Here is a 26,015-nt window from a genome sequence, read left to right on the forward strand (position 1 = left end):
CGCAGGGTGACTCGTGCGCCCAGGGCACACCTAGCCTCCTGCCTCACTCTCTCCTTGAGGAAGGCAGAAACTGCGGGTCGCCGATACCACACTGAGTCTGCTGGGCCCATGACTGGTTGGGTCGTTCTGTCAGGGAGCAGTCGTAGTGTGCTGTGATGCAGGTAGGATGGAGGGCCCACATGCAGGACTCGAAACCAAGAGGTAGTGATGTGACGTTCTGTATCGAGGCTTCGAAGCTTGTGTCGAGTAATGGAGGGGGCGTTTCCGCGATGCGCGTATCGAGGCTTGCTTCATTTATGGGAGGAGCTGAAAATGATGACGTCCGAAGCCTCGCTGCCCGGCTGTACCACGTGACTGGTTCATGAAGTGGTTCGAACTTTGCCGCGAGATATGACAGCGATATAAACCCCTCAGACTTCATTCAAAAATGTGGGTGTTTGTGTTTGATGGAGAGTTGCGGTTAGTGAGAGTTTGGAGACAGTTTGGAGGCCGTTTGGAGGTTTATGAGAGTGAGGAGAGAAAGTCAGGAGAGAATGGAGCCAGCTAAGAAGAGGAGGATGTCCTCCCTTGTGTGGGAACATTGTGATCTTATTCCTCCCAACAAGGTATGTAAATTTCTACAGAAGATGTATTTTCATAATACTGATGGTGCCATAAAACTTATGTTAAGCTGTCTTTACTTTTTTACAAGGTGAAGTGTTTGCTATGTGCCAGGGAGCTGGGATATAACAACAACACCTCATCCATGCTTAGGCACTACAGAGCTTTGCATGAGAATAAGGGGAACACCGATTGTGGAGCAAGACCAGGTGAGCCATCAAATGCCATGATAATATAGCATGCAGTAATGTTACTAAATGATATAACAATATTATACAACTGTAATAAGTTACGTGTGATACTTATATTTGTGCTTTGTCTTTATTGTCTTTCCTCAGGAGAACAATCTCCAATAGATGAAGACCTGGTTAGCATGGTGATTGAGGACTCCCAGCCAGTTAGCATTGTGGAGGACAAAGGATTCAACAGATTTGTTAAATCATTAAATCCTAGCTATGTTCTCCCCACTAAAAGGTCATAAAAGCAGTGAAAATTTAGTTTTTACAGAATAAAATGTCAACATGCAGGACTGAGGCTCAAAGCCTCAGTGTGTAGCTGTCCATACCTCAACGTTACAAAAGAACAACCACTGTCCACACCCCAACCACACCTCACCTCACAGTAAATGATCATTTCCATTTTAAGCATTTCCAAATGATCATTTTCCATACTACCAGTATAAATATACACAGTATACTGCCATCACTACAATATAGATGTTTTACACACTGCTTTTGTTGTTGACTGTGTGCAAAAGGCCACACTCTTCAAATTCATGCCAACTAATATTTTTACGTCCAGTAGGTGTCCTACTAGAGCAAATGAAGCTTCAAGAAGCTTTGCGCTGGGGTGAACCAATTGGATGAAAAGCTTCAGTGCTTCATGGGGCTTCATCTGCCCATCACTACCAAGAGGTTAACTTAAATAGCAGTTTATTCACTGGGATGACTCATCAGAGAAATAAAAATTACTCAAACACAACCAAAAAATGATGAACACTGGAACCTAAAACAAGAGAACCCACACAAACAGAACCAAGATCTAAGCGCATGAACAATTTTCAAGCACAGGGAGGAAGTGACCATCAACAACCCAACACAGAGCAGGGAAAACACAGGGCTTAAATACACACTGGGATAACGAGGGCATGAGACACAGAAGGGGAGGACAGCTGGGAGTAATCTGACATGACGAGAGCAAGGGAAGCAAAACTCAACACATGACATATGTCTGTGAAGGTTCTCAGTCATCCAGGTCATCGTAGTCTAAGGAGCTTGGAAAGAAAAGTATCTGGACTTCTTTAAGTTGCTTGAAGACGTTTCACCTCTCATCCGAGAAGCTTCTTCAGTTCTAAGGTCAAATGGCGGAGAGTCACAGATTTAAGTCCCAGATTACTCCAAAATACTGACTTAACAATGTGGTGTATGCTGTACAGTGTAGCGAGGAATGCCCAGACCTCTACATTGGAGAGACCAAACAGCCACTTCACAAGCGCATGGCACAACATAGAAGAGCCACCTCCACAGGACAAGACTCAGCAGTCCATCTGCATCTTAAGGATAAAGGACACTCTTTCGAGGATGCCAATGTTCACATTTTGGACAGAGAGGACAGATGCTTTGAAAGAGGAGTGAAAGAAGCCATCTATGTCCACTGTGAGCGACCATCTTTGAACAGAACGGGTGGTTTACAACACCAACTGTCTGCCATCTATAATCCAGTTTTGAGATCCCTTCCCAGACGCCTTAATGCCCACTCACATCCTGGGCCATCTGACCTCAGGAAATCACATGATAGGGAGGGGCCAGGTTTCAAAATGAGCTCACACAAAACCCTGGCTGATTGTGACCCACAACCGTTTTCACACCTTGGCTCATGTGATTAGGTAGAGGATCATCAGGGGGTCCTTTTGTCCCTCTTTGGGGGGAAACTCCCACTGGGACTAAATCTGGGACTCTGGACGCTTTTCTTTCCAAGCTCCTTAGAGTATTTGGTATGAAAGAAAACAAAACAAATTGAGTCTCATTCTTTGTGAACTAAAACTAGAGATTTAAAGGCATTTTAGTAAACAATAAATACTAAGACAAAATGTGTCACTGTGTTATATTCATTAGCTTAATGCAGGCTGCCACTGTGAATAACAATGTGTTGTTTTGCCTGATTTCATAACGGTTACACTGACTCACTGCTCTAGGAGTATTTACTGCAAGTCCAGAAATCATAGCTGCCTCATCTTCCTACACCTTTGTGGGGCGCTCTAGCTACGTCCCAGTGTGTGTTGGTTTGTGTGTGTCTGTGCGTCACTAGTGGCCAGGCGTGTGTGAGAGTGAATAGCCTGTGTGTGTGCATGGCTGGGCCTGGGCCCTGTGGGACATGGTCATGGAGCAGGTGTTCTTGGGTGCCGTGGGCAGGCCTGTACAAAAGGGTTTTCAGCCACTAGTGGAGTCAGCTGCCCCTGACCTCTGGTTCTCCAGGATTCTCACCCTTCAGCTGTGGGATCCCAATCTGGAGCGTCCTCCTTCTCCTGCTGGGATGGACGCACGGATGTCACTGAGATTTGTGGCCTCAGGTCTTTGTTACTCGTAGAGGTGCTGGACAGGCCGGTTCTTCTGCATCCATCTCTGGATGCCTCTGGCTCCTGGGGGCTCTCTCTCTCTCTCTCTCTCTCTAACACACACTGCAATATGACTGCTGATTTATGTATCTGTGGATTTTTCTTACATGTGCAGTGGCTGTCGATACATTGTGTATTTATATTTGTAAAATGTAGTTGTAAAAATGTAATCAGGAGACGTAGTGAGACATGGACTGTGACAACACGAGTTTGACGCAGGGGTCGAGGGGACACGAGAGAGAGAGGGAGAGACAAGATTAGCTGGGGAAATATACATGGATACACATGACAGACATGGAATGAAACAGGGAGGATAATGTAAGGACGAAACAGGCAGACGAGACACAAAGACATAACAGGGACGCACAAAGGCGAGGGAGACTTAAACCCAGAGGACACAACAAACACACGCTGAAGACACGATGCTACAAACATAGTGGGGAGACACAGACATGAGAGTAACCTAAACAGATAAAACTAAACAGGGAAACAGAGAACACAACCATAGAACTAACTGAAGGTTAAAGTCTCTACTAGGGATGTAAGAAAATATCGATACAACGATATATCGCAATATTTCGCTCAATGATACTGAATCAATATTTAAAATCACTGTTATCGATTTTTTTTTTAATTGAAAAATGACATGCATTTACTGTTTATTTCTTTTGTATGTTGGAATTCAAACTCCGGCCACTGGTTTGCAGTTTTCACCGCCTTTACTATGACGTAAAAACGAGGTCTCGCGATAACTGTAGAAGCGTCTAGTTTCCCAAAAGAACGAAGTAGAACAGTCAGTGGACATGTGTGATGCTAGCTAACTGATGACTGAAGAGGAGAGGATACAGCCGGCCCCCGCAGCTTTCAAAGCTGATGTGTGGACTTATTTTGGATTTAGGACAAAAGAAGGCAGTAAAGACTATGACAAGAGCTATGCAGTCTGTAAAATCTGCACCGCCAGAGTCAAATATTCTGGTAACACAACAAATTTACGAACACACGTGTCTAGACACCATAGCGACGTAGCGTCAAATGCTAATTTTAAAACGAAACGAGGTGATCCCTCTCAACGGACAATTGAAGAAGTTAACTTTTCGAAACTACCAGCAACTTCAACTCGTGCAACAAAAAAAACGCAGTCAGTACTTGTTTTTATTTGCAAAGACATGCGCCTTCTGAGTGTTGTGGAGAATAAAGGATTTCGTAATATGATTAAAACGCTGGAGCCCCGTTACACCGTTCCTTCTCGACAACACATCACGGACTTCGCTCTGCCAAAGTTGTACCAAGAAGTCAAAGCGACAGTGCTGGACTCTCTCAACTCGGCTGAGACAGTTGCTCTGACATGCGACGCTTGGACTTCGAGAGCCACTGAATCGTACGTAACTGTTACAGCACATCACATAACGGACCAGTGGAACCTTCAGTCTCATGTACTACAAACCCGAGCCATGCATGACAGTCACACAGGTGAGCACATTGCAGTGTTACTAACTGACGCTGTGGCTGAATGGGGATTGAACGCAAAGGACCTTGTTGTTGTTACCGATAATGCACCAAACATGGCTCTCGCGGCTAGACTTGCCTCAGCTATCCAAAGTAGCAAGGAGTTTCCTATGCATTCCTGGAACAAGTGTCTCTGCAGAGAGAGTTTTCTCCTCTGCAGGAGACATAGTAAATGCACAGAGAAGTGTCCTGAGAGCTGACCATGTCGATCAGCTTGTATTCCTGCACAAAAATCTGGAAATTGAAAAATAAACACTGAGAAAACACTAGACATGTAAAATCTCTGATATGAGAATGTTTGACATTTTGGTTGAGTCTCATAAGCACTTATTTAGATGAGTAAATTCCTTTTTTCAGGTTGTACTAAAAGTGTTCCATTGATGGACACTGCAGAGCTGTACTTTATTTTATTAACACTTAATTGTAATAGCACTTTCCATTTTTTGTTAATGTTTACTTGGATGGATTCTTCAAGCAATTTCATTTTTGATTTATATTTGTTTATGTTAAGGTCACATAAAAAGTGCTTTGTTTTGATGCTCCATAGAGCAGTTTTTGGATAAGTATTTTACAATCATAGTACTTAGAAAGACTTCAGTGTTACATGTTTACTTTTTTCATGTTAAAAAATACTTGATATTTCAGTAAAGTAGTTTTTGTTTGTTTATTTGACATGACTTCTAATAAGGCAGATGTTAATTTCTCCATTCATTTTGAACTTAGAGTGTTTTTGTTTCAGATGTTTCATGTGAAGGATTAAACAGTTTGGACTGTTTACTTGAGTTTTCCTAATTAAATTTAGTCCTACTAAACACAAATATCGTCTGGCTTTTAGTATTGCAATATATTGTATCGTCTACCCTGTATTATGATACATATTGTATCGCCAGATTCTTGCCAATACACACCCCTAGTCTCTACTATACAAACCAGAACATAATACAAACGGGCATAAAACTCAAAATACCGGCCCGTGACAAAAACGAGTTTTCTTCATTTCTTTCATTTGTAACTGATGGTGAGTAGTATTTCTAGTACATTAAAGCACATCCACAGTGTTTCGTACGTCTCTTTATTTTTTTTTATTTTTTATTCTAATTTGAATTGATATTACAGCACTAGTGTTTATAAAAAACAATGGAAAAACATGAGATGAAACGCAAATTCACATTTGAAGTGTGTATCTGGATTAACTTTTTTATTGCTGTATAATAATCGACACCGACGTTTGCGAATGGTGGTAGATTTTCCCTTTCTGGGTCCTTGTCCATTAGGTTCCTCTTGTGTCTCAATCCTCTGTGTCCCTCTTTGTGTGACCGTTTTTATACGTTTGTGAGTTTGTGTGTGATTGTTGTTGTTTGCTTGACAAAGGCAAAGTGTGCTTTGCAATATTACACACAGTAAAGCAGCCCAGAGTTCAAAGTTCAAAGTTTGTATTTCTTCATAAAAGTTCAAAATAAAATATTTACTACACATTTCAGCCGGTGTCAGTCTCTGTTTCACTCTCTAACTGTGGCTTAAGTACATAAAACATTCAAGAATCTGATAGATTAATAATATCAGACAGAATGTGTTCCCAGCACTCGATATCTACCATTTGTGGTCTACTTCTCCTAGTTTTACATATCAACTGACATTATTGTCTACATCACCAGCACTATAGAAGTGAGTGGGCTATTATACCATAGTGCATGTTAAGGTAAATACTGCACAAAAAGTAAGTAGCATCTTGTATGAGATGATTAGGGTAAGCAGTAATGTGTATGTGAGCCTAAAGAAAAGGAATTTAAATACACCAGTACCAGCTTCAGATCATATTGTATATTATATGTTTATACTTCTTATAATATGTCATCTGTCATGTTTATATGCAGTGACAATTGTACATGTGGAGTTGTGCTCATATTTGGTTTTTACATTAAGTGTATCATTTGTAAAATGTTGATATTTCTTTCTTTTATTATTGTCTTGTTTGTTTGCACGTGCTTGTAAATACAGCAAATATTTACAACCTTTGTTTTTTGAAGAATGTTTATGTTTGTGGCGATGAAGCTATCTGGCAACATGACACAGCCCTTTGAACCTCATCTTCATGCCCATCATGTGGCTATGGTACAGGATTTAGGTTTAATGTGATGCATATGCAGGTTACAGCCAGGGAATGGCAGTAAGTTGTGGAGTGATTTGGCATGTTTGACTACTGTTACTCCAAATTCTCTCACATATAACAGGAAAAACCCCTCTTACCCAGTGTCATGGAGTTTCACAGGTACACAGAGGCAGTGTTGGGAAGGTTATTTTTAAAATGTATTCCGTTACAGATTACAGAATACATGCCCCAAAATGTATTCTGTAACGTATTCCGTTACATTACTCAATGACAGTAACGTATTCTGAATACTTTGGATTACTTAATATATTATCGTGCTTTTTACAACAACGTAAATGTACTATTGCTGTGTGATTTATTACTGAAGGTCCGCGACTCCGAACTGTAGTAAAGGGACCTCTGACTAATACGGCGGGGTCCCTGTCGGCTCGTAGCCGAAAAATAGCATTACTTTGTTGTGTGGGTCAGCTTTTCTTGTAAGAGACAGAGAGAGGCGTTGAAAGACTGCTCCAACGGAACTTGTTGTTTTCTTTTTTTTTTTTTTTTTTTTTTTTTTTCTTTTGTTTTTTTTTTTTTTTTTTCTCTTTTTTTTTTTTTTTCTTTCTTCTTTTCTTTTCTTTTTTTTCTTTCTCTTCTTCTTTTTTTTTTCTCTTTTTTTTTTCTTCTTTTGAGCGTTTTCAGAACAAACCCTGACCTGTAAAGTGCTATTTGCATTTTTCAGTCAATGGATTTTGTTTGCCCGTAACCTGAATGCAACCTTTTTATATTTCTCCTCATAATGTTCTTTAACAATCAGAGAGAAGTGTATTAAACAAAAAGAACCTGGCTGTGAGGTTGAGTTTAAGTCTTTGTTATGACATTTTTGCTAATGGTAGGGTGCCATAAAAGAGGCTGTCTGCTTTCCAATGTTTTTTTGGCTGACACCAAGTGGAACGGCTTAGTACAAACCAGAACTGATGGCAGCCAAGAGCTGGAACCTAAATCACAGTCATTTCAGTTTTGTGGAAAATGTGAAAAAACATTGTCAAGGATTTTCTTGAAACCTGTGTGCATCTCTATTAAAAGTTGAAAACTCATTTTAAAAAAAAAAAAAAAAATAAAAAAAAAAAAGACTGAAACGGCAGAAAAAGCAGATATACAACATCAGATCAGACACATGTTATTATGATTCTGTCAGTTTAACACCTTTTCACTCCATACCAGCATAAGTGGTAAGTTTCATGGTTGATCAGTCATTCAGAGAAAACCTGACTGGAGCTGAAACATAGCCAAGAGACGGCCCGCACTGTGGGCAAAGCATAAATTTTTGTCAAAATACCAAAATCCATCAGCCAAAGTTCTGCTGTTAGTTGAAGAACTGGCAAGAAGCCTTCAAGATCTAAGCTTAAAGTGAGAGCCTTAAAGTTCAGCTTGACCATTTATCTTTCTGCTTGTAGAGAAAATATAAAAAATTAGAGCATGATGATGGGATACTTGGAATAGGGATCCTTGGTTTACAGCAGGGGTGTCAGACTCCAGGTCTCGAGGGCCGGTGTCCTGCAGGTTCTAGATCTCACCCTGGGTCAACACACCTGAATCAAATGCAGAACTTCAAGACATGTTGAGGAGGTCATTTCGCCATTTAAATCAGCTGTGTTGGATCAAGGACACGTCCAAAACCTGCAGGACTCCAGCCCTCGAGGCCTGGAGTTCGACATATGTGGTTTACAGGATTCACAAAAGAATGTATTTTTTTTTTTTTTTTTTTTTTTTTTTTAAATGACATCAGAAACAGCAGTATGCGACATTACGTGATGGCAGAGCTTCAGTTCATCCTTTGTCATTTTTTTTTTTTTTTTTTTTTTTAATAAATAGGACAGGGGGAATGAATGAGAGAAAGAGGGGGAGAGAAAGAAAGAAAACCAAAGGGGAGAAGAGACGGTGAGAAGGGGGGGAAGAGAGAGAAAAAAAAAAAGAACTCCTGGGTCACCTGTATGGAGAAAAAACAAACAAACAAACAAAAAAAACAAACAGAGGAGACAGCAAACAACAAAGAGCAACATAATAATAGAGAAAACAAAGCACCATCACAATAAACTAGCTAGTCATAGATATCAATATTTACTAAATAATAAACGATATTGTGCAGCACGCAAGATAGACAGCGCACAGTGTGCTTTGAGGCAGCAGCCAAGAAAGCTTTAGTCCGCGTCTGTGAATACCCATGTGTGCATACCTGTGTGGATCAGCATGCTTGCATTCCAAAGGTTTCTCCATGTAATGATCTGCTAGGGAGTGTGGGGGGGCCACAGCCCCGTCCTCCAGGGTGTGAAGCAGGTATGGAGGAGATCAAAACTCCAGACATCCAGAGGCCCCCAGAACACAAGAGACCATGGAAGACCAACAGAGGGGCAGCCGCGCCACTGTTCCAGTAAGAGCTGAGGAGAGTCCCAGATGAGGGCTCGCCCAGCAGCCGCGGAGCAGAAGTCAGGGGGAGTTGCAGTGACGCGCCCGTGAGCTCCGCCGGCCCCCAGCTGTGCCTGAGTGACCGAGCCCCAGGCCGAGAGGCCGGGGGCACCCCACCTCCAAAGGGGCCCGAGCGAGCCCCAGGCCCCAGGCCCCGACAAGCGGCCGCCAAGGAGTGAGCCGGTGTGTACCCGGACGCCCACCCCCAGACACAAAGAACCACCAACACACCGACACCTGAGGGAGTCCGCCACCGGCAGGGGAAGTGGTGGTGGGTGGAGATAGGCCTCCAAACCTTGGAGGGCCTGAGGTGTCCCCAGAGAGGTGGCGTCTGATACCCAACCTCCGGAACTTGTTGTTTTCGGAGGAAAACACGAACACGGTGTACAGTTGAGTCTTAATAGCTTACTTACAAGTGGGCTCGTCAGGCACTCTTCTTGGCTGCAGTGGTTATTATTATATTTACATGCTTCCAGCTCCCGTTTTTCCTCGACGACAACTCGTACCTTTCCACTCCCCTTTTTCTCCCTCCTCGCGCTCACAGACCCATAACGTGTATGGCAGTCCATTCTCCCTGCAACACGGACTACACTGCCCATGATGCTACATTCTTTAGAGCTATGCTTGTAGCATTCTGCCTGTTAGCTTAGCACAACAACAACAAGGAAAAGGCGCTCTCTCACCCAGGAAACACACAGTCGCAGAGAGCGAGAGAGCGTCGCCCTGTAACCATGGCAACCGTAACCCTGCCGCCTGGAACAACAGAACGTAGCTGTCAAACAAAACCCAAACAGTCCTGACCTGCGACAAAATGAAACAGGAAAGTACCGCAGTGTAATCTATTTATTTCAACAAAGTAACTGTATTCTGAATACCACCTTTTTAAACAGTAACTGTAACGGAATACAGTTACTCATATTTTGTATTTTAAATACGTAACGGCGGTACATGTATTCCGTTACTCCCCAACACTGCACAGAGGCACTAAGTTATATCAAAGAAGCCAATTTGTTTGCAGCAATGCTGCGAAGAACATCTTAAAAATACAAAATTCTTCATTGATTTGAGCTGTGGGGTTTGCTACACTTGGCAGAAAATTAAAGAGTAAACAGTGAAAGCCACAAACCCAAGTCACGAGATCCTTGAATTCCATTTTTAATCTAAACAGAAACTTCCAAGGGTCTGTGGACAATGGATGACCACCCAGTCCAGCAGGTGGTGATAATGTACCTTAAAGCGTTAACCGCCAAAGAATCCAAAAAGAAGAAGAAGACGAGGAACACGACGACGACGACGACGAAGAAGAAGCCACAGAGTTCCCGTTTCATTGCTGTTTGTTTCTCAGTTTTTCCCTCTCCCATCTAAAAGTAAGTGCCAAGGTAAGTTTGATCTGAGTTCAGTCAGTCTTGAGCTTTATGAAGTTTTCTGCTCCTCTCTGTGAGAGCGGGCGGGAGAAGACCGTTAAAGGTGAGGCTCTAGAGTGTAGCTAAACAGCTGGGTATGTGTATAAGTGTGCAAAACAATAGATTAGAAGTGAGCCACGAGTATAGTATGGTCACGCTTTGTGAATTGTTTTTGTCACTACTGATCACGCGCTCAACACACACTCTACACGTGCTTGCATCGCACACGCGCACTCTCAAGTATCAGTATTGTACAATTCAGCTGGACTGGCCATCGGACATACCGAGCATTTCTTTGTTTATCGCCCACTTTGCCCCAGAAAGAGGAAAACAGCGTATGTTGGCGGAAAAGTGCTATAATGAAATCCATTTATTTATATTAAAACACAGCTGCCTTAATCTTATTGGCGCAAAGTTGTGTCTGCCCACTGGGCACAGGGTTCGCTGGAAAAGCTTGAAAAGGGACCTTGAAAGTGCTTAGAAAGTGCTTGAATTTGACCCTGAAAAAGGTGTACGAACCCTGTGGGCATTTGATTCTAATAACAGGCCTCAGTCTCTCCTGGTACTGCTGTGCCATACTGCTAAATTTGGTATTGCTGCTTAAACCTTTTGTGTTTGTTTCAAACAAGTTGCCCTCTTGGGGAAGCTAAAGTTTGTTCTTTGTGCTGTCAGATGACCATATGAGACACTTTGACTCTTCAGTGCAGTGTGGAGCCTAACAAAGATCTGTTTTGTGTCCCAGCTGATCAGCAGGAGGAGAAGAGTCTGACGGAGCAGCAGAGGAACATTTTCAGCCATCTGGACTCAGCTGAGTCACTACAGAGGAAACAATGAGCTCAACACAGAAGGTGACAGATACTAGTGATAACTAAAACTCCATTAAAAGCTGAAGTACTGATATATATTTTACGCAAAACTTATTGATCCTTGTGCTATATTAAGGTAATGTAATGTTTTAATAATTTAATAATACAATGCCTACATTGTAGAGGGTGACTTTGCCTCTAAACAGGAACATGAGCAGGGAGGAGGTTAAAGTGGGATTGAGCAGGTGGGAACCCTAAAATCAGCTGTAGTGGCTCAGCGTGGGGAAAAGAATCACAGCTCACAATAATTTCTGTTGAGAGCTCCAGTAGATTTTCTTCAAGTACAGGCTGTGATCAGCTGACCTGCTGCTCTCTGTGGATGTACACAACTGAATTCAACCAGATGTCAGCAGATGTTTCATGAGCTGTCCTGGCTGATTTCCATCCTCTACACTGACAGTACACTGTCTTTATATTAGACACTATACTGTTGGTATGAAGGTGGAACTCAGTGAATGAATGTCAGCATCATGAGCTTCAGTTTAAATGAATCTCTGCTACACTTGATGTAATCTAACTCTGACATGAGCACCACAGTCACACACTGTTCTTTACTTTAAATCCATCACAGTTCAGCAAACGAACCTGTTTATCCTGCACTAACCTGCAGAGGATCTACATGCAGTTTTTAAATAACACAGTTAGTCTGCCTCAGATTGTTTTGCAGCATCTTTCAGTATATGAAAAAACATAATGTCACATGTACAGACATGTATATTAATCAAATCCCACTGAGCAGTCCTTCCCTTTAAATCTGACCTCTCCTCTCCTCTTCCTCTCCTGTCCTGTGTGTCGACCTTGTTCTCATTCGACAGCGTAACATACCGGCGATTTGTCACATCCTGAGGCGTTCCTCAGGCACGCGAAAGTTAACCTTCTGCGTTCCTATGATACGCACCGGGTTGTGGATGAAAAGCAATAGATTGGCGCTGCCGGCGGTAATACACGTTCCAGCTCTGACCATAACCTGATCCCTAACATAAGCACCACCTTAATCATGTTAGATAGTGTTTTCCATAACGATTACATTAAACGTACATGTGTAGATTCATTCCAAACGGTATAGGGACATGTTGGGTGGCGGAAAGCGTAACATACTGAAGATTTGTCATCTAGCACAAGCGTCAACAACCTTTAACACCCAAAGAGCCATTTGGACCCAGTTTCTAAGGAAAGGAAAACACTGGGAGCCGTAAATACTTCTTAACATCTAAAATGGAGCTAACACTGTGTATATTGTTTTTTTTTTACCTTTATGCTTTGTATAAACAACTATAGTGTGTTGCTTATGAAATCCATGAAGGGCTAAAGAGAAAATGTAATTTTATTTATGTAATGAATACATTTTCAACTCTTAAAAAATAATAACAAAAAAGAAAGACAACCAGTTGAAGGTCTCTTTTAAATGAATTAAAAAGCTAAACTTTAATTTATCATGTAGCAAACAAAAACTGTTGTGAGCTGTCATCCTTAAATCGCCTTTGGGCTTTCGGAGTATAGGGGAGCCTTGACCTGAATTTAGAAAATAATTGGAAAACAGCACTATGCTCCTAAAAAAATTAAAAAATAAATATTTGCAAAATATTTTTTTATTATAATAATATAATATTTATATAATAATGATAATATTTATTTTACCTGGTTAATGTGTGTCGCAGGGTGTGGCCCAAAGTGCCGCTGCAGGAGAGGCACACACACCTGAGCGGCATCCGGAATCACGCCTCGCCGACTTAAGTCTGTTGTTTGTACGTGTCGGGCTGTGAGCTGGAAAGCTACAGCCGGCTGTGTGTGTGAGAAAAGTGGTCAATAAAGAGATGCTGAAGAGCAAGCTAATGCAAACATCGTCGGCTCTGCCGTGATATGTTTACAATGGGACTTCTGCGGTAAGCTGTCGTCTGTGAGGCGTGAGTGGTGTTCGTTTTTAACATAATTCATGGTGGAGAATAGCTGCTCACTTACGGATGTGGATCCGAAGACTGACATTCCACAAATCAGGCGTCCTGATAGGCCACTCTCGTCAGAGGTAAATGCAAATGAATCTGCCCAGGCATCATTAAATGTTGTATTGTCTTCAGATATCTTTCTTTTCTTACATTTCTCCATACTTGGCCTACCTAGGGTTGAAAGTCTCGATGAATGCACGTTGTTTCAGTGGGTATACCGGCTTCCACAAGTGTGACTCTTATTTTGAGCAACGAAAAATAATAAAATATGACTTTATTTTTATATCTCAAGATCACAATAATCTTCTAGTCTTCTTGTGTTAGTTGTTTTTTAGAACTAACACAAATACACTTCAGTTAAATACTTATAATTTATTTCTCCAAACCACGCAGAGCCACAGTACAAAGACTAAAGAGCCACAGGTTGCCGACCTCTGACCTAGCATAAAATGTTACACTTTGGGAATGTGTTGGTGTGTCTTAGCTAATTTCAGTCAGAGACAGGGAAAGATCTTTTCTCTTCCTGTGATATACAGCAGCTGGACTTTTAGCTAGCAACACACTGTGAGACAAACTGCACAAAAACAGTTTGTGTGTTTGCTGATGTTTGTTGAGCTGATGGAAACGCTGCATTTGAAATTACCTGCCACTTAAAAAATTATTACTCCATTTATGCTCGCTTGTCTTCTGTATTGCTAGCTAGATGCTGAAGCACCGCGGCCATTGTTGACAAAAACACAACAATGTTCCACTTTAACAGTCCCTGACTATGACACACAGTTTTTCCTTTTTTATCTCATTTTAATGTGTCATACCCTGGTGATTAGTACACGATCATAATTGCCTTTCATGTGTTACTGTTTAGGCTCAGGTTGGTTTGATGTTTGATGCCTGCAGCCAAATAACTCCCCTCAAATGGCTATACAAAAAATCAATACATTTCAATATAGCTACCGTTCTGATTAATTTACATGTTGAAAGCGAGTGGGAAGAAGTAAACACTTATTTAATCCCACCCCTTTGCCATAAATTATCAGTTAATATTTAGTCTGCTTCCTTAGTGATATAATTTGTAATAAAAATAGCAATTTCTGATATACTGTTTACTATAATATCACATCATGATTTTTTGTTTTTGTAAATAGAGACATTCACTTAATTTCAATATTTTCCTTTTCTTTATAGTTCGAGAAGATCATATTTTTATAACTGTTTTTGAACTGTTTTGGACATGGCTTTAATTCCATATTCAGACTGTTCCACAGTTTCACTCCATGAACAGAAACACAAAAGCTTTCTCTTGCAGTATGTACCGTCCCTGTTTTGAAGTTACAAAACCCCTTAAATTATAGCTTCCTTCTTTCAAAAAAAAAACATACTCTGAATATTACCTTTATATTTTTTGCTTTGAATAGAATTTGTACTGTTTGGAATTTCACTAGATTGTCAATTTTCAATATTTCAGACTGCAAAAATAGTGAGTTTGTATGTTCCCTATAACCTGCATTGTGGGTGATTCAAATTGCTTTTTTTTTTTCTTTTTGCTTTTTTTTTTGCTTTTTTGAAGAATAAAAAGTGAATGTAGTGTCGTTTTATAGTTGTTGCCCCAGACCTCTGCACAATAGCTTAAGTATGGTGAAACCAGTGAACAGTATAGAATATGAAGTGATGTTCTGTCGAATACCTGCTTTGGCTTGTTTACTATTGCAATGCTTAGTGATACTTTAGAATGAATATATCTTACATGAGCACGCCAGTTAAGATTTTCATCTATTATTACCCTGCAAGAAGGTCCTGAGTTCAATTCCACCATCAGGCCGGGGTCTTTCTGTGTGGAATTTGCATGTTCTCCATGTGGGGGGGTTCCTCCAGGTACTCCGGCTTCCCCCATGCAGCTTGTGGGGATAGGTTAATCCAAATTGCCCATAGTGAATATGCGAGGGAATGTAAGAGCGAATGGTTGTCTGTCCCTGTGTGTTGGTCCTGCGACAGACTGCGACCCTACAAAACGATAAGCGGAAGCGAATAGATGGGTGGATTTCATAAGCAACACACTTTAGTTGCTCTGTGGATTCTTTTAAAAAGCAGTTAAAAACTTTTCTGTTCAAACAAACCTTTTGTTGATAGACGTATTTACATTATTTACATTATTTACATTTATTTTGTGACTGCCTGTCTGTGAAAAAGGCTTAATATATAAACTTTACTTACTTACTTTAGTTGTTCACACAAAGCATAAAGATAAAAAAAAACAAAAAAAAACAACATACACAGTGCTATCTTCATTTTAGATGTCAAAAAGTATTTGCGGCTCCCAGTGGGTTTTTTTGCGTGGAAACCGGGTCCAAGTGGGTCTTTGGGTGTTAAAAGTTGCTGACCCCAGGTGTAGGGAGTAAAAGTTTAAAAGAAACCCTGAGGCTACAATCAGACTGACATTCCTTTACTGAAGCAGGCTGGTAACTGTTACTTTTGATTTATTATCATTGAAAAAAAAAAAAAGAAAAGAAAAGTATGTATGTATGTATGTATGTGTGTGTATATGTATACATACATACATACATACATACATACATACATACATAGACATGTGTGTGTGTGTGTGGAGCAAATGTCGGCCAATTTCCTCTGGAAAATCCTTTTGGTTAAACTGTCAGCAAGCAATTTGTATTTGCACTGTTAAAAATTTATATATCTTTAATACACATAAAACCAGCTGCTTGTTTAAGTGAAAATACATTGATGGGATTTTTAATAAAGTTGTGGAGTTGTAAAGTATTTTGTCTTGCGTCAATTATATCGTCAGTTATATTGTTATCGCAAATTTTCAAATGTATATCGTGATAAATATTTTTGGTCATATCGCCCTGCTCTACTTTCATGTGTTACTGTTTAGGCTTAAATAGGTTTGATGTTTGGTGCCTTTTCCTTAATGGAAAAAAAACCCTCAGGTTACAATCAGACATTTTTCTTCACTGAACCAAGCTGGTCATTTTACCAGCTCAGCTCTAAATCATGTTACAGATGACATATGGTATAAACATCTAGATGATGGGAAAGTGGTGTTCTTGGACATGATTGTTGGGCTTCATTTCTGTACTGAACAGTCATTTTAAGTTTAGCTGGTAAATAACAATTAGCTAATGTTGTTCATGAGACTAAAGTCATCTCACTTTGGTAACATAACTATAATATGGCCAATAATATAGTTATTATGTTAATCACTTCACTCAAAGACAAGTATCTTTGACAGTGTATATATAGATGTATCATATATAAGAGACAAATATTGTTCCTTTAATTTGTTGGCATTACTAAATTTGGCTCAATGCTTACATATATGTGTAAAAAGCAAATGTAGGAGCTGTGATAACTGTGTCTGATAGAATGAAGAGTAGACTGATATATGAAATATTCCTTTATTGGGTGAGAAAATCAGACCATGTCATAACTGCTTTAAGTCACACAGAATAGATATCAGAGCCTTAAACAGGCTGACTTCTGCTAAATGGGTCAAACTGGGCAGAAAGTATACAAACACATAACATCCTTGTAGAATATGATGTAACACTATAGATCAACTTACCACAGAATATATAAAGCATATAAACAATTACAGCAATATGATGCAACAAACACAGCAGTGCTACTAATCCAAAATACTCAAAGCTTCATAGAACTGAAACAAACATTTATTTTTAGCTCCATTCTGCTGCTGATACATACTTTAGGTTTCTGAACATTAAACTTGTTTCTGCCTTTCATAGTGTGTAACTTGAAGGCCCTGAGTACTTTCTCCCACACTGAAAACACTGGAATGATAACATTATTTGAACATTACCTAATAAGACTGATTCAGGACAGACCATTAGTTATTTTAAACTAGATCTGGGCGATAGAACGATAACGATATGTATCGCGATATAACTTTTTCTCGATAGAAAAATTAAACTATCGCGATAGACCTCGCTGCTCTTGTCCTCTTAAAAAAAGGAAAAAAAGAAGAAAAAAAAGAACAGCCAATCCAAATTAAGCAGCGCAGAGCCGAACCAATCACAGCTGCAGCGTCACGTCACGTGACTTGTTACGTACAGCACAAGTGCCAAGCCGCACATGTGTATTTGTTTGGGAAGCAGCCAGCCACCGTACCGCCCGGGTAATGGAGGAAATGAGTGTGCAGACTAGAGAAAAAACAACCGAGAGCGTGACTGAAGATTACCGAAGAGAAAACAGATGATGTTTCCAATGCCGGAGAGATTGTCGAACGGAAAAGCCATAGAAGTTCCGTAGTGTGAAGGTATTTCGGCTATTTCAAGTCTGACAAAAACAGAGTAGCGTTCAGTGTAAATTGTACTGAAAGCAAGTCTGGAAATACAATAAACCAGTGCATGCTCAGTCTCTGACTGGAAGCGCTAATTTGTCATTCGGCTTTTGTCAGACTAAAGTAACTGTTAAAACTGTTTGAAAAGCTAAGCTATACAACAAGGAGAGATTGAGAATTTCCTTTTAGTTCTCAGTTTATTTGATATTGACAAAAGTTAGTCAATTTTGTCTGTTCTTCTGTAAAACAAACTAAGATTTATTTTAAGAATTAATATTTTGTTTCTAAGTGGAATTGACAATTTAGTCGTGTGTTTCGTTTGTTCTATTTTGAAACTTAAACTCTTTAGCGGCTGCCTTTTGTGTAGTTTGCAATATTTGCCTTTATTTATCTGAAAAAGTCTCATGTTCCTTAAGTACATCTACCCTGTTGAACTTATTATGGGAAATAAATATATAAAATAAAAACAAGCTGCTGATTATTTCACATTTTACTTGTGAGCAAAGGCACATTTAAATCTTACAAATATAGTTATTTGGCTTATATCGTGATAGATATCGTTATCGCCTGAAATGAAAAAAACATATCGTGATATGAAAAAAATCATTTTGAGCAGCCTTTGAATTGGGACAGCCTCGCTGTTACCGTGACGTAATCGGCCTTATAATGCGGCCTTTAAGGCTGCAGACCCTGAATTGGGATACAGCCTATGTCAGGCTGATTGGGTTAGAATGGCAGACCTGACATGTTAAAAGGAGGGTGGTGCTTGAAATCATTGTTCTTCCATTGTAAACCATGGTGACCTGTAAAGAAACGCGTGCAGCTATCATTGCGTTGCATAAAAATGGCTTCACAGGCAAGAATATTGTGGCTACTAAGATTGCATCTAAATCAACAATTTATTGGATCATCAAGAACTTCAAGGAAAGAGGTTCAATACTTGTTAAGAAGGCTTCAGCACATCCAAGAAAGTCCAGCAAGCACCAGGATCGTCTCCTAAAGAGGGCTCAGCTGCAGGATCGGAGTGCAGAGCGTGCTCAGGAATGGCAGCAGGCAGGTGTGAGCGCATCTGCACGCACAGTGAGGCGAAGACTCTTGGAAGACGGCCTGGTGTCAAGAGGGGCAGCAAGAAGCCCCTTCTCTCCCCAAAAAAACATCAGGGGCAGATTGATCTTCCACAGAAAGTATGGTGAATGGACTGCTGAGGACTGGGGCAAAGTCATATTCTCGGATGAAGCCTGTTTCCGATTGTTTGGGGCATCTGGAAAAAGTCTTGTCTGGAGAAGAAAAGGTGAGCGCTACCATCAGTCCTGTGTCAGGCCAACAGCAAAGCATCCTGAGACCATTCATGTGTGGGGTTGCTTCTCATCCAAGGGAGAGGGCTCACTCACAATTTTGCCCCAAAACACAGCCATGAATAAAGAATGGTACCAAAACCGCCTCCAACAGCAACTTCTTCCAACAACAGTTTGGTAAACAACAATTCCTACATAAGACACACAGGATTATAAGGGGCACCGTCGATTTTCAGAAAAATCAAAGGATTGATTTTAAGTGTGCCGTATTTTCCAAAAAACACGGTAATAACGACGGCCTGCTAGCATGCTCTACCACAAATAGTGCTTTGTTGTGTATCTGAAGGACGAAAGCTAAACCAGTTCCACACCACTGAAGTTGAAGCATTTTTACAAACCAATTCTGGTTCATCTGTTTCATTCAACGATTCGCTTTCACCCTTCTCATTCTCCATCGCCGCCATGCTTTTTCCTCCATGTGCGTATGAAAACAAAAGCACTGCGCAAGCGTGTTTTACCCATATTCTATCGTAATATTTGAATTTCTTATTGTTTCCCATCATTATACCGGTATTACCGTATGGGGGTGCCTACTGGGGTCAGCGGGGTCACTTGCCCCTCCCTTCCTTCCCTCCCCATCTCCAGCTGCCTCCCTCTTCCCGCTCCACCACAACCACCCACACATGCAGGGCCTTGGAGTAGGGGTGTGTCACCAGGGTGCAGAGGAGGCTACCCCCCCCCTCTGTCCCCTTCTGGCTGCCTCTGCCTCAATTTTATCCCACAACTTAGACATTCACATTACTCACACTCTCATTACACATACATATAGGATCTTGGGGGTGGGCACGCTACACGGATTCCAAATTACCATCAGGGTGTACACCTCACCCCTGGCGTCGTTGCCCACCTCTCAATTTTAAATACACGTAGACATTGAGGGCTAGCAGGAGGGACTATGCGCTTACCTGCTGCTCTCTGGCAGGTAGGTCCATGCCCTCCTGGGTTTTAAATGCACCTTAGAACACAAATGCATCAACACTACAATGAGCGGGTGGAGGGAGGTTTTGGAGTCTTCTCTCACCCCCGTTCTCTGCGGCCTGCTGGAGCGGGGGGGCTAGAAGGAGGAGTTGGCCGTCCGACTGGGGTCTGGAGTATGGGGCCTCCCTGCTGCTGCGGAGTCGGGGCGGTCTGCCTCTCCCCACCGCAGGCAAAAGGGTAACACCACCTGGGTCTGGGTGCAGTTCCCCCCTCCAGGGGCAAGGGTACCTAGACCCGGTTCGTAGAGTACGCTTGGGGAGTGTGATCGTGTGTACAGCGTCTCTTTATGTCTGTCTCCACGTTGGTTGAGTGTGGAGTAAGTGCATATGAGAGCATGAGGGTGGGAATGGATGTTTGTGTCTGTGTGTGCCTGTATGTCTGTGTCTATATGTCAGGTTGGGTATCAGACGCCACCTCTCTGGGGACACCTCAGGCCCTCCAAGGTTTGGAGGCCTATCTCCACCCACCACCACTTCCCCTGCCAGTGGCGGACTCCCTCAGGTGTCGGTGCGTTGGTGGTTCTTTGTGTCTGGGGGTGGGCGTCCGGGTACACACCAGCTCACTCCTTGGCGGCCGCTTATCGGGGCTTGGAGCCTGGGGCTCGCTCGGGCCACTTCGGAGGTGGGGTGCCCCCGGCCTCTCGGCCTGGTGCTCGGTCACTCAGGCACAGCTGGCTGCCGGCGGAGCTCATGGGCGCGTCACTGCAACTCCCCCTGGCTTCTGCTCCGCGGCTGCTGAGTGAGCCCTCATCTGGGACTCTCCTCAGCTCTTTCTGGGACAGTGGCGCGGCTGCCCCTCTGTCGGTCTTCCTTGGTCTCTTGTGTTCTGGGGGCCTCTGGATGTCTGGAGTTTTGATCTCCTCCACACCTGCTTCATGCCCTGGAGGACGGGGCTGTGGCCCCCCCACACCCTCTAGCAGATCATTACATGAAGGAACCTTTTAGAAAAACAAGCGTGTCCATGCTCACAGGTGTACACACGGGTGATCACACCCACAAACTACACCCTTTTTGGCTCCTACCTCAAAGCACACTGTGTTCTGTTGATCTTATGTGCTGCACAATAATGTTTAATATTTAGTATTTACTGTCATATTCCCATATATCATCGTGATGTTGTTTATTCTATTACTCTTGTTCTCTTCTGCTTGTTTTCTTTTTTCTTTCTCAACAGGTGATCCAGGTGATTGATATATGCATTTTTTCTTCTTTTTCTGCCCATTCTGTTGGTTTTTGTTTTTTGCCCTTTCCCCCGTCCCTCTTCTCAGCTGTTTCTCTTTCCCTCTTTCTTTCTCCCCTTCTTTCCCCCAGTCAAGTCTGTCTCATATTCAGTAAGTGAAAATAAAATAAACAATAAAAGGTGAATCAAATGGACCATTACAGCAAGGCTGGGATGGTCAGTTTGGTAAAGTAAATCCGTTGGGCATCTTTCTTTGCCTTTAGACAACAATTCTGATGGCAAAAGAGCCAAACAGGACAGGCAAAAAAAAAAAAAAAAAAGATGTTCATACTACACTAATATTGATAAAATGCATAATGAACTTTCTTGGCTTACAGGCTAAAATATTCTATGGCTTACTTGTAGTTATAAAGAAAGCAATTCTCTTAAACACGCCACATTTATTTCTGCTCAGCTGCAGTATCCAGATGAAATACATAATCATATTACAGTTTTCAACAAACTGCAATTTAGTAAATGCTCGAGTTAAAAGTAACTTTTGTAAAACTGTTATATTTAGAGCAATTTTGAAGTGGAATAAATTGTCTTATAAAATTAGAGAATTAGCAACTATTCAAAACTTCAATGAACATTTAAAAGCTGATTTACAGAACTTTTAGTTGTTGTAAATATTGTAAGAGATGGTTTGTTTTTGAAATTTGTGCAATGTGTCTCAATGTTATTGATATTATTATTATTATTATTATTATTATTATTGATTGCTTATGTTTTAACAAGTGTGAAACCTCACTGTGGATGTAAGAGCCAAATTATGTGGATATCTTGAATCCACTTTATTGTATAATATTTTATGTGAGTATTTGACGTGAGACGAGCAACATGGAAGCTAATGGGGTTCTTTTTGAATAAACAAATAAACAAACATAGGATTTATTATCACTGAATAATTATGTATAAATCTATACAAACTATAGAAATATGTATTAGAAACAACAAGTGTGTGTGTGTGTGTGTGTGTGTACACAATCACGAGGGATGGGCATGATTTTAGTGTTTAAACAGTCATGAATTATTTTTAACAGCAGGTTGGATGTAATGTGTTAGAACTACCAGCAGGTGGGGATAAGAGACCTTTAAGGTGTTTGGTGCCACACTCCACCTTCAGGTTTAAAACTAGTGTTAATGGAGGGAGTTTGAAGGTTGAGTTTGTTCCACGACTGCATTTCACTCACTGCCTCTGTTTGTATCTCTGTCACTGCAGGACCAACATGGAGCGAGAAGTCAGCGCTCTCAGGAGGCCGACAAACCTCACAGAAGAAAGAGAGAGAAAAAACACACCTGTGACGAGTGTGGGATGGGTTTTACTTTGAAGGCTAATCTAAAACAGCATCAAGTCATCCACACTGGAGAGAGACCGTTCAGCTGTGACTTGTGTGGAAGGACTTTTTCCTGGAAGGATTCCCTAAAACAACACCATCTCATCCACAGTGGAGTTAAAGCGTACAGCTGTGATCAGTGTGGCAGAGCTTTTACTCACAGTAGCCACTTACAGGATCATCTAGTTACCCACTCTGGAATTAAGGCATACAGCTGTGACATCTGTGGAAAAACTTTCAGCCAGATAGGGAACCGAAATATACACCTACGCATTCACACCAGACATGATGTGTACTGCTGTGAACAGTGTGGCAAAGAGTTTATAACACACACACAGTTACAACAACACATGTTTACCCACACTGAGGAGAGACCTTATAAATGTGACCTGTGTGAGAAGACTTTTAAAGCTCCACATTACCTGAGACGACACCAACAGATCCACACCAGAAAGAGACTCTACAAGTGCAGTTACTGTGAGGTATGTATTTATATTGTTATCTTGTCATTTTAGCCTGACTGTTTGGAACAACTCTGCTCATTAAACTGTGTTAGCATGTTAGCAATTCTACTGCATGGAGAAGCAGCTCTGAGTGATTATTCAGATTTTCATGTCAGTTATGATTTTAGTATTACTGTAGTATTATGGTGGTAGTATTGTAGTTATTGCAGCCCAGTAAACTGAGTGTGTTAACTGAAACAGTCAAATGTAATTGGACGTCTGCAGAGATGCTCTTTATTTCAGGCGACGTTCAGGATAAAAATGTTGAAGGACTGACTTACACTGTCTTTGTGTCTTTGTTTAGAAGCAGAGCGACACAGATGGATCCAGTTCTCAACCCTGTCATCACCGTGGTGGTGGGAAAGACTTTCATTGTGACCTCTGTGGAAAAACCTTCAGTCGGCAAAAGACCCTAAAAAGACATCAACGTAGACACACTGGAGACAAACTGCAATACTGCAAAGAATGTGGGAGAAGCTTCCCCACATCAGCTGAGTTAAAACACCATGACCTGATTCACAGTGGGGTTAAAAAGCACCTCTGTGATCAGTGTGGGTCATCCTTCACCACTGCAGTCAACCTTAAAACACACAAACGAGTCCACACAGGAGAGAAACCATACAAGTGCAGACACTGTGACAAAAGCTTCTTACAATCAGGTAATCGTAACAGGCACGAACGTACACACATGGAAGGAAACTACAGCTGTGACCAGTGTGACAAGAGCTTCAGGAATCTCAGTTCATACTCCGAACACAAACGATCCCACGTTACTAATAAACTGTTTCACTGTTACCAATGTGCCCAAACATTCACCTCATTGTCTGCTCTGTGCAAACATCAGCGTGATCACTCAGGGCTGAAATCACTCCCATCACTGGATCACAGTGAATCTGAAGAGACAGAAAGATCCTCTGGTTTCAGTGTCAGACTCAAAAAGCTTGAGATCAGGCTCCACAGAGTTCAGATAGAATCATTTAAACTTGTGTTGAACTGAACTGGTTGCTGGGCTGAACTTCTACATAATACAGATTTACATGGGATCTTATTTTCTGTCGTTTTACTGAGTCAGTTTTGTCCTTTTTTCTCTGTCCTGGTTTTGCTCGTCTGTAAATAATTGAAACTCAGTCAAATAGTTCATTGTTCTCCAGCAAAACGTTTTGGAAACTCATGTTTAACCTTTAAACTCTGACATGTTTTAGCACACAAGGCTTCATCGGGGAGTTCACTCATGATTGGACCATGAGAATAAAGGTTTTTAGTTCTTTCAAAGAGAGTCTTGGAGGTGTTTGATGTTTCTGTTTTTCTACATAAAGCAAGAAAAATAGTTTCTTGCTTTATGTAGTGTGGAAGTTTTTAATGTTTCTTCATCTGTGATGTTCTTGAATGTGTTGACATGAAGATGGTACAAATAAACTGTCCTTTTAGCTTCAGCTCCTAATTTATTCATTATTTATGGATGTAGCACAGCAGCAGTGTCTTGATTAACACATGGAGGGCTCGGGATCTGATGGTAAATAATGTTTTGTGTCCTTGTACACATCATACAGCTCAGCTGTTCCACAGATATCAGGTTTACACAGTGGGATGGTTTGTAAGAACGCAGCTCTCCTGTGGATAAATCCTTACTCTTAGCCTCAGGACCTCACACAGTCCCAGCAGGTTCGGTCAGAAGATTTATACCTTATATCAAAACGTCACAGAGTCTCCTTTGCTGTGCTGTTTTCACAAAGAAACGTAAACTGAAGACCTGAACTTACAATGTTTTAATTAGTTTAGCAGATTCAGTGTCTCCATGTGCTGCTGTTGGTAGAAAGCCGGTTAATGCTGAAATGAACTGGCTGCATGCATCTCTGAATGTAAATTGGTGCACTATTAATAGATCACTCTTGAACGGTATCATCTCACTAATTTGCCCACTTAGTAAATCTCACTCATGGCCAAGAAATTGAAATAAATCTTGTTTCCCTGCTGGATAGTGATCCACTGTAACTCAGCTCCTCCTTCCTATTTAGGATTTCTGTGGCTGAAGTAAAATTCCCTCCATCCATCACTTATCCCAGCTAACCCAAAGTGAAATAAAGTTTTGCTTATCTTAAAAAAGCATTACAATAATGGGCATTACCAATGCAAACTGAATAATACAGAAGATGAAAGAAGAGACTTTGATCAGTTAATAAAGCTCATGATCTTGATTCATTGTGGCTGCTACACAGATACTTCTGGGTCACTTCTCTCAGTTAGGAGCCTTCCTCACCAAAACTGACTGTTGGACCACACCCCTGGTTTCATGAGAAGTTGTTTCAGCCATGATTTCTCTTCCTGTATTTCAGAGTAAAGACTGAAGTGACAAATGGAAACATGTTTAAAAAACGCAATGTGAGAGAGACGTTGAGGTCCTTAGAAGTTACCCTGGGTTTTTCTGTCACCCTGCTAGATGTTACACACCTTGTTATTGGACTGATTTCTACTGCTGGACTACTCCTGGGGAGAGTAACAATACTCTTACTAATTAGCTCCCTTTCACACCTTTGGGGATATTTATTTTTGTGCTTGCAGCGCTGTGAGCCAGAACAGCGAGAGAAAAATCTGCAACAGCGACGAGCCGAATGCTTAAGTGAATCCCAGCAGCTGCACATGTGCTACGCTGATTTAGAAGATATCTTTGCTCCGGATTTATATTTATACTTTTTCATTTCTATATGATTCTTCTTGCATCTAAACAAAGATGATTCAATTTGATAAATTTTGATGGCATTTGTGCTTTGTTGTAAATGAGACGTAATATTTGCTCTTGGTTTGTTTCTCCTGTACTGAAC

At 41.2% G+C, this 26,015-nt stretch overlaps 1 protein-coding gene across 1 annotated transcript; it reads left to right on the forward strand.

Annotated features, from left to right (window-relative positions):
* Positions 1–11,508: 11,508 nt before the first annotated feature.
* Positions 11,509–24,067, forward strand: LOC113029419 (zinc finger protein 347-like; the record flags this gene model as incomplete). Its single annotated transcript, XM_026180282.1, has 3 exons — positions 11,509–11,526; positions 22,579–23,175; positions 23,501–24,067. Coding segments are annotated over exons 1-3 (1,182 nt in total), but the record flags the coding sequence as incomplete, so codon positions are not given.
* Positions 24,068–26,015: the final 1,948 nt, after the last annotated feature.

The sequence above is a fragment of the Astatotilapia calliptera genome, chromosome 9 (assembly GCF_900246225.1).
Source record: "Astatotilapia calliptera chromosome 9, fAstCal1.2, whole genome shotgun sequence".
Classification (NCBI taxonomy): domain Eukaryota; kingdom Metazoa; phylum Chordata; class Actinopteri; order Cichliformes; family Cichlidae; genus Astatotilapia; species Astatotilapia calliptera.